The 10,015-nt window shown below is 37.5% G+C and overlaps 1 protein-coding gene across 1 annotated transcript; it reads left to right on the top strand.

The window, feature by feature from the left end:
* Positions 1-1,215, top strand: LOC129774290 (uncharacterized). The gene is made up of 3 exons (XM_055778007.1): positions 1-792; positions 854-994; positions 1,054-1,215. The coding sequence occupies exons 1-3, from the start codon at positions 1-3 to the stop codon at positions 1,213-1,215; spliced, it is 1,095 nt and encodes a 364-aa protein (XP_055633982.1).
* The last annotated feature ends 8,800 nt before the right edge of the window (positions 1,216-10,015 follow it).

The following is a 10,015-nucleotide window of genomic DNA, read 5'->3' as shown; positions in this document are numbered from 1 at the left end:
ATGTCATACCCTAAAGACATTTCGCAATGGTGCTTCTATTTCCACCATTGCTGCTGTGTGCTGATGGCATTGTATCCGTTCAAGTACGAACGCACCAAAAACTGTTTCCACCTGAGCATTCCACTGCTTATTGCTTCAATCATCACTAAAATGATAAAATTGTTATTGAACCTGTTCGCGATGGGATTTTTCTCGAACAGCAAAAATACATTGCAATTCCAGCTACTGCCAACTTCCTTCAGTTTTATCGTCGACCTTATATCCTGGATTCGAGTCCTAATGCTGTTGATCACTCATCTGATCGGATTGAAGGAGTACGCATCACTACTGAATTATAATGTTTCCCTGACGAGACGCCTGCTGAAGCATTTCCCAGATGTTAAGTTGAAGGAGAGCCTGATCTACCAGAAATTGTTTCCCCTAAGAGTGTGCATGGTGATTAATACCTTCTTTTACATAATCAAATCCCCGATTAGTGAAAAGTTTGAAAAAATCAATATGATTTGCAATGTTTCTACATATTTGAGTGGATTTTTTCTAACGGATCAGTTTATTTGTCAGCTTGAAACTATTGAGAGGTGTATCGAAATTTTGAATGATCGCATAAAAATTGTGCACTACAAGCTATGCTTCATGCATGCTGGATACAATGAAGTGGATTATTGTGAGGATATCAATCAAATCGCGATTGCTCACTCAAAAATTTACGGACACTTCCAGTCCATCCTAGGATTTTATTCGATACATATGTTCCTATGGCTTCTAATCGTCTGCGGATGTATCTTGTTGATGGTAAAACCAAATGTCCATGAAATAATTACGTTAGTACAAAGTGGTCATCTATTTATTTCAGATATTCCAACAGTTTTGTTACTTGTATTACCACCTCGGAAAAAATCAGTTTTTGGCGAAACTTAATTCTATTGTGCTGCTTATGTTTTTATGCATGGAAACATTGCTTGTCGTCTACAAATCCATCGCAATTCCTTTGAAGGTATACTATATAATTTATTGAACTATAATTTCAAATAAAGAATGTTTTCTGTGGTCTAGCAAAAGATTCTTCAGAACATTGTGCAAAAATTGGCATTTCACAAATTTAGGGATGATCGTCTGCGACGAATAGTGGGTCATCAAATCAAAATGGTTTGTAGCAAAAATCATTATTTTCTTACTGTCGAAGGTCCTGCTGCTGTTAATCCAGATAAAGCATGAAGAGATGGAAGTTCGTTTCATGGGAATGGAGACAATAGATCGTACTCTCTTCCTAAGGGTACATAAACCGTCAATTCGAAGTTTCGATTTAGTTCTGATTCGTTTGGTGTATTATTTCAGATTGTTTGTGTCGTCTCATCCTACTCTGTTTTGATGGTACAGTTCCATCTGCAGAATACCTTAAGTAGTACCTCAACTACGATTTAATTTCGGCAGTGCAATTCCCGACGTTTTTTATGCTTGAACTTCTCGCGTCAGCAACGTGATTATGTGAACACTCATAATTGGTATTCTATATTCTTATTTCAATCTCATCTATTATTACATTTATTTAGAATAAAATTTATTTTCGTTTATAATCTGATCTTGTTTGAACCATTAAGTACTTCAAAAACTTAAAAATGAATTGCATTATCAACTGACAGAACAACGGCCAAGACACGCTTCCGGAACGCACGACAAATATCAATAACTAGCTGACCCGGCAAACTTCGTCCAGCCCAACTTTTGTTTTTTTGTTATCAATACCTAATACCTTCAAACATTCACGTTTTCTTACTTTGAGCAAGTTCATGGGTTCAATCGCAGAACTGTTCATTGATTGATCTTCTAATCGACCCCGTTGAATTTTCTTTTAACTATGAAATTCCTAGTATTTCTAACAAAACTCATCATTATAATATCAGATTATTTTCAGACACAATTCTCGTTCAAGATTTTTCAACCACTTGCAAATAATATGTTTCTCCGTTACATGGAATAAATGTTTTAAACAGAAAATATGATAGAATAAAGACAACCCTAAATCGGACAATTACTTCTCGATTTTCTGAATTTCGAGTAATGCATAAATTTGTGTTTCATCTTTCATCATCGTTCGTGAGTTATAGTGTCGCAAATATGGAGCAAAATAAAGAGAAAATCCGACATATTTTACAGTACTACTATGACAAAGGCAAAAATGCATCTCAAGCTGCCAATAAAATTCGTGCAGTTTATGGACCCGATACAGTTTCCATTTCCACCGCACAACGATGGTTTCAACGTTTTCGTTCTGATGTAGAGGTCGTCGAAGATGCGCCACGCTCCGGAAGGCCTGTCGTCGAAAATTGCGACAAAATCGCTGAATTAGCCGAGAAAGACCGGCATAGTAGCAGCCGTAGCATCGACCAAGAGCTGGGGATAAGTCATCAAACCGTTATTAACCATTTGAAGAAGCTTGGATTCACAAAGAAGCTCGATGTATGGGTGCCACACACGTTAACGCAAAAAAAACATCTTTGACCGTATCGACGCATGTGAATCGCTGCTGAATCGCAACAAAATCGACCCGTTTCTGAAGCGGATGGTGACTGGCGATGAAAAGTGGGTCACTTACGACAACGTGAAGCGCAAACGGTCGTAGTCGAAACCCGCTGAAGCGGCTCAGACGGTGGCCAAGAACGGCCAGGAAGGTTCTGCTGTGTGTTTGGTGGGATTGTCAAGGAATAATCTATTATGGGCTGCTTCCCTATGGCCAAACGCTCAATTCGGACCTGTACTGCCAACAACTGGACCGCTTGAAGGTAGCACTGATGAATAAGAGGCCATCTTTGATAAACAGAGGCCGCATTGTCTTCCATCAGGACAACGCCAGGCCACACACTTCTTTGGTGACGCGCCAGAAGCTCCGGAAGCTCGGATGGGAGGTTCTTTTGCATCCGCCGTATAGTCCGGACCTTGCCCCAAGTGACTACCACCTGTTTTTGTCCATGGCGAACGAGCTAGAACGAGCGAGGCAGTCAGAAGTTAGCCACAAAAGAGGCCTGTGAAAATTGGCTATCCGAGTTTTTTGCCAATAAGGAAGCGAGCTTCTATAACAGGGGTATTATGAAGTTGGCATCTCGTTGGGAACAAGTCATCGAACAAAACGGCGCATATTTGACTTAAAACAGATGATTGTAACTAATTTTATGAACAAATGAAAATACAAAAAAAACCGCAGGACTTTTTTGACAGCCTAATATCAAAGCCTCAAAGGGGTTCCCATTAACAGAAGTAGGGGAGCCGCGAGTAAGACGGATAGTGGGGGTATGATGGACAGGTGGTTGATTTGTATAGTTGCACTATGAATTTCAAATTACTGTTGATGGGAAACCCTTCTACATGCTATTCTTTAATATTTAAACCATCCTATGAAAATGAATACTGATCCTAAATACTGGAATAGAGAAACAAAAACCGAAAGTCGAACATGATTCCGCGTGTGGATGTAATTTTTGCAGCTTCGATATTAAGCATTTTGAGTGGTTTAATTGCAAAATTGAATTCTCTGATGGTTATATTTCAGTTTGTGAGTTGACAGAGAAGCGATATTAGGTATGTACGGAAAAGTAAATTCATTCGTAGGTGGTAAATTTAAATTATTGAAATAATTGCACTACTGGGGTGAAATGGACAGTCACATCCATAATCAAATCCAATGCATGATGGAAGGTGAGGGGAAGAATATTGAGCTCTTTTTTATGTTGCTTTCTCTTTTTGTTCTATTTCAGTTACTGGACGCACAAACACTGAGAGAGAGTGAAACCGATAAACCTCTACGCTTCGTATATATTATGAACCTGTCCATACAACCAACCACCCTCCCCCCCACTACATAACCATTTTACCCGCACCGATAAAAATGGTCTACTTTTCGTCTTGTTTTATTTTCATTAAAAAACATGAAAAACACATTTTTATAAAACATTTGGCCAGTTTTTTCGAAAACCAGTATATTGAACTGTAAGAAACTGCTTTTAAATTTTTGGAAACATGAGTTTCCAAAGATAAAATTGAAGTTTTCCTTAACATGTCCGTCTTACCCCCATTTCCACTAATATTGTTTATATGTTTTTATTTGGAAGGAATAATTCTTTTCTGGAACAACTAGCTTCAGATGAATTGGAGTTGGAGTTGGAGTATGTTTTTGCATTAGAACCTGATCCAATTATGAATAAATAAACAGATAAAAATAAGATTTTATAGAGAAATAAACGGAACAACACCTCGCCTTAAGCTCCGTTTTTGAGTTAAGCACGATTTCAATTAAAATAGTTCAGCACTGACAAGAAATATATGCAGACTGTTGTATAAATCTGAACGATAAAACTTATCGACGTTGTGCTTTTGTAGCTACAGCCACATCAACAGTGGTACTCACTAGCAGAGATAGATGCTTCTACAAATACTTTAGACAGCGGCTACCAGACGGCGGAAAATAAGCTCTCATTCATCGCTGAAGCTCGAAAAGTTTTCAAACCGCTCGACAGCACATGCGTAGGAAATAATTCCGTTCCATGAATTAAGCTTTTGCGATTATTTTTATTCCACTCTGTTACTACACGTTATTCCGGTTATCATTGGTCACACTATGGACTTTCAGCTTGTTTTCGTTGTCGCTGGACACTGATTGATTAACATACAGGGTCCTCCTTCCTCCCGCCGAATGTAACCTCGACGACAGACACACTCATCTGGGCAACGGATGCATTGAATATTGCTAACATCCCGATTTTCGCAGCTCGGCTGGGCGCAACCTCCACAGCATTTGAAGTATTCGTTAGGTGGACATTTTGCTGTGGTCACATGACAAAACTATAATTAATTTCACCAATAGTGATATTCAGGAGAGTAATGCTTACTTATCTCCGTTCCGGATGGACACTTGGCGGAGCAAGGTGTTCCTTCAAAGGGCGTCGACTGAGCGGTCGCAGCCAGGCACACAACAAATACCAGAATCGCGGAGATCATCTTGTTCATTCTATCGTACCACTTAAATCTGCTGATACGACGAGACTCCCAGACTATTTATATCGATTCCAGAATCGTGAGAAAATGAATCACTTTAGGCAACGTATGTATTTGATTGTAATCCCAGCAGGGAGAACACTTCATAAGAAGCAAACATTCATTTCGAAAAATGCACATAAGTACGTGTCCACAGCTCGCCGGACTTGTTCGGTCACGTTGTTGAGTTATAGCGACCAAAAGCAACGAATACTCGATAATCCACAGAACAATGGCGATTGCTGGAATGTGTTACCATACGCTGGGATGAATATGGAAATTATGGTGAACTTATTCCGTTAATTACCTCTATTGGTGGACAGAAGAACAGCAAAATCTGTTTTATATACTTTTGTATGGCCATGGAATAAAGGAATTTAAATGGGGTGGAAGAACTAAAAGCTGAACACGTAAAAATCCGGACGTATTAAAACACTGCCATTAAGGTATTTTAGAGCATTTTTTTTCAAATTTTACGGAATCAAGCTAAGAGTGTATTGAATCACAGTAGGCATTGGTTGTCAGGATAAGAAGTTGTTTGAGGTTTGTTTGAAGAGGAATCCTAGGTTCTATTTTGTAATTTGTGACGTTCCATTTTGTAATTTGTGAGAAACAAGCATTTAAAAAACAGGTGTTTTAAAGCGTTGACACGTCACAAAAAAAGAGCATTTTTATAGTTTATCAGATAAACTTAAGATCAAACATTTTTACCTTCTCAGGTTGAAAAATATATCGTCGACTCTGTCTTTCTGTGACTGCTTTTAGTCGAATTTCTGACTAGTTTCTTTTTATACATATTTTATATATATTTATGTATATTTTTGGAAGCGGAAACCGACACTCATATTGTGTAAATGACCATGATGCGGACTGAATGGAACGCACAGTAAGAAAAATTCGGGAATCAACGTGTTAATAAATTTCTCGACGACCTTTTCAGGTTGCCCAAAAATAACATTAGTTGTGGTGATTGAAGAAATATATTAAAATGTGACACGCGTGATGGATGAAGTTCGGGAGTTTTAAGCAGCTTTCTCGGTGACCTTCTCAGGTCAGTAAGAAAAACTACGTACTGCGCACGACTAATAACGAAATGTATGGTCGGTATGATGAAAATGCGTATTGTTTTCGAAATCTCGTTTCTCCGAACAGTAGAGAGTTCGCGTTTCCAGAATCAAACCACTCACCGCAGTGAACCCTGATCATTCGTACCTATTCCCAATAAGAATTATTGCTTCCATGATAATGACTAGGGAACCACGCTATAGAGGTGACCCTTGTGGCCATCGGGCGAAAAATATAATACTAATTTCCCTCTGAAATTATTACACATCCCATGTTAACGTAGTTCTCTTCATTAACCTCTAGTATCTGAAATGACGATTTTCCCAGGCTACTCAGTTTAAAAGTACGTTTTAGGCTAAGACAAGACCAGACAACTGGCTTCTTACTCTTCTTCGTCGTCCAAAAACGAAGCCATGACATGAAGATGCCAGAGCTGCCAAATATTATAAAATATCGGATTTTTCAAATTTCTATTTTAATGAATCGTAACATTTGGTTGGTGCGAATTCAATGATTATTGCATATTTTCAAATAGACAATCTCAAAAATATGCTTTAAAAGGATAAAATAAGTCTTTTAAATACCCATATCTATAATATAATCGTTTCCAAAACAAATTTGGGATTTTTTTTAGCAAATAAATCTAATCTGACAACCGTTACAGCGTTATGCTGATTCTCATTGTCTGAACCAAAACATTCTATCTTATTATATGAGCAGGAATACAACCAAAACAACGTTAGGAAGCCATTTTATTCATACAAAACGTAATTCAAAAATAAAAATGAAGTGTAAAGCCTTAAATTGTGAGCGAAGGACGGATACTCATCCTGAGTATAAATTTTATCGGTTCCCTCAAGACAAAAATATTCGGAAAGAATGGATTCGATTTTGCGTGAACAGTGAATTAGAAGTTCCATTCTTTGAAATCAAATCAAGCACAAGAATATGTAGCGTAAGTATTAAAAACTAATTCTAAAACATATCCTAATACTAGTATATATACAGGCTCATTTTGTTGATGGGAAATACAATGAAAATGGAGTTACGAAAATTCCGACCTTAGCTGCATCCGCGAATGAGGAATGGGAAGAGATACAAAGTATTGAGAACAATTATGATTTGGTTGACGTATATGAAGGAGATAAACAACTACAGGAAGAAATATTTCGTTTGAAACATCAAATTTCCAAGCTGAAAAGGTAGTGTGTCAAAAAATATGTTATTTTCTAATATTTTATATTGATGTAACCGTTAATAGAATTGTAAAACAATGGAAGAAAAAATGCGGATATCTGACCTCGAGAATTCGTGGAAAACAACCCTTGAAGAAGCTTTTCAGAGAAGATCAAATTAAGCTATTAACAGGAGAGGTTAAAAAAGTGAAACGTTGGTCCAATGAAACGATTACGGAAAATTTACAAATTCGGTTTGCATGTCAAGGTGGATACGACAAGCTTATTCAAAAAGGCTTCCCGAGGACTCTACTACGCCAAATTGAAGGAGTTCGTTTCAGTCCTGGTATGTAATTATAATCATATGTCTCATCGCATGTTAATATATGAAATGATATTTTGTAGGTATTCTTGAAGATATATTCGAGCTGCTACAACATAAAGTCTCCACAATGTCGGTTGAAGAAAAGGACTGCGGATTGGTTCTAGACGAAATGAGCATAGACGAGGCAAATGAGTTTTGCCAAAATACGAAGCAGTTTGTTGGAACAACAACGCTTCCTATGTCCAAAACTTTAGCCTGTAAAGCTTTGGTATTCATGCTAGTTGGAATCGCAGCGCGCTGGAAACAGGTGGTTGCTTTCGAGTACACCGGCAACTCTATACAAAAAGAGTTTTTGAAGAATGCTGTATTGTCTGCAGTTTCAAGAGCAGAGGGAATCAGTTTGCGTGTCCATTTTATAACAACAGATTCCGGGTCCGAAAACCAGCGCATGTGGAAGGATTTGGGGATCGATATTCGTCGCAAAAATGAGACATTAAATGCTGCGATACCTCATCCAAACGCTGAGAACAGAATGCTAGAGATCATACCCGATCCCGTACACGTATTTAAAAATACAGTACATGGCTGGTTGAACAATGTCTACCTGAAAGTTCCGGATTGGTATGTTCGTGAAAAAAAGCTAACATCCAATATTGTTCATCGAGACCATTTAACCACAATCGTGAACTCCGAAATAAACAACACGTTGCGGCTTTGTCACAGACTAACGGCCTCGGATGTGTGCTTTGACAACAGAACATCTTCAATAGATAAAATGAAAGTATGCAACGCAACAAAATATTGCAACAGGACGGTGGCTGCAGCATTGAAGTTTCATGCGGAAATACGAGAATTACCGGAGCTTCTTACTACCGCATGCTTCATAGAAGACTTTGCTCGATGGTTCGAGCTTATCAATAATAGGGCAGAAGAAAAAGTATTTTGTTTGAATGATCCTATGAAATATGACGAGGATATCGCTCATCTGAAGACCATGGTGCGGTTAATGTATGATCTCCAAGTAGGACACGGATATTGGAAACCATGGCAAACAAGTGTAATCGTTTGCACGAATGCAATTGTGAGGTTGACAGATCGGCTTTTGCATGAAGGACACCCACAAATATTTACATCGCGGTTCGTCCAAGATTGTCTGGAGAGTCTTTTCTCATTGATTCGTGCAAAGCAACGACGCCCAACTCCATTGCAATTCAGCAATAACTTGAAAATTGTGACTCTTTCGCAATACATGACCGTAGTACCGAATGCTTCGTATACAGCCGATACACAACAACATCTTATTGGATTGATAGATTTGCTATCAAAGCGGCGTGAAGAATGTTCAGCCCAGAAATTGATGGACAATGAAGCAGCATCGACATCATATCGAATTTCAGCTTCATCTAATTCTAGTGATAATGTGGATGATATGAATATTGAATTCGACTATGAGTACACCGTCGATGAAGCGAAAACTTTTCTCGACAGAACAGAACAAAATTCGTTGTTCTATATAGCTGGTTTCATCATCAAAAAAATTATTCAGCGGGAAAGAACATGTCAGCAGTGTAACAAGAGATTGGTAGTCAGCAAAACACAACCTAGATTGTATCAACCGTCTCTTTTTTCATATTTGCGAGCTACAGCTTCTAACTCTCCCATCTGCATAGTGAATGATGAGACTTTTAATTTCTTCTTAGCAATGGAAATTCTATTCCGAAATATGAAATCGCATTTGGAACCTAACGAAGCTGATTTGCCGAAGAAAATGGCAGGAGAAATGTATGTTTTGCCATCCACTTTATTCCATTGTGAAAAAACAAGGAATGACATTATAAAAAAATTTATATCTTTTCGTTTAAAAAGCGGAGAAAACAAAAAAACAAGGAAACGAAAATTTGATAGCAGGAGCATGGCATGGTAGAAATAAAATATATTAGTATCAGAAACCAAATAGATTATTATTAAACTAAACTTATGTCCATTTCCATTTTAGTGTTGTCCGAAAACTCATTTTTTCCACTTTTTCCCAAAAATGACTTTTTCAAAAAATCATAACTTTTGAACCTCTGAACCGATTCAGATGATCAATAAATCTAATTGAAGCCAATGAGGTAGATTTTTAATAGATAAAATATTGAAAAAAGTATTGAACTTGGAAAGAGGGTTCTAGAGAGGTGTTTTTTTCGTTTTAGAGTCATTATTTTGTAAATTTAACATGTTTTAAGTCTTCGTTCAATATTCTTATGTGACTAGACTAGACCTATGCGACTAGAATCCTATCTTTCCGGTAAGTGTGATATTTTTTCAAAAAAGATTGGCTTATTGGCTTCAATTTAATATGTCGATCATCTCAATCAGTTCAGTAGTTCAAATGTAATAAATTTTTGCAAAAAATTATTTTTGGATAAGAGTGGAAAAATGA

Source organism: Toxorhynchites rutilus, chromosome 3, assembly GCF_029784135.1.
Source record: "Toxorhynchites rutilus septentrionalis strain SRP chromosome 3, ASM2978413v1, whole genome shotgun sequence".
Lineage (NCBI taxonomy): Eukaryota > Metazoa > Arthropoda > Insecta > Diptera > Culicidae > Toxorhynchites > Toxorhynchites rutilus.
Note: the sequence above shows the minus strand (reverse complement) of the source record. Positions and strands in the feature narration are given on the sequence as shown.

Coding starts and splice junctions, on each gene's coding strand:
- LOC129774290 (XM_055778007.1), top strand. CDS start 1: ATGTCATACCCTAAAGACATTTCGCAATGGTGCTTCTATTTCCACCAT. Junction 793..853: donor GCGGATGTATCTTGTTGATG/GTAAAACCAAAT, acceptor TATTTATTTCAG/ATATTCCAACAGTTTTGTTA. Junction 995..1,053: donor CCATCGCAATTCCTTTGAAG/GTATACTATATA, acceptor TCTGTGGTCTAG/CAAAAGATTCTTCAGAACAT.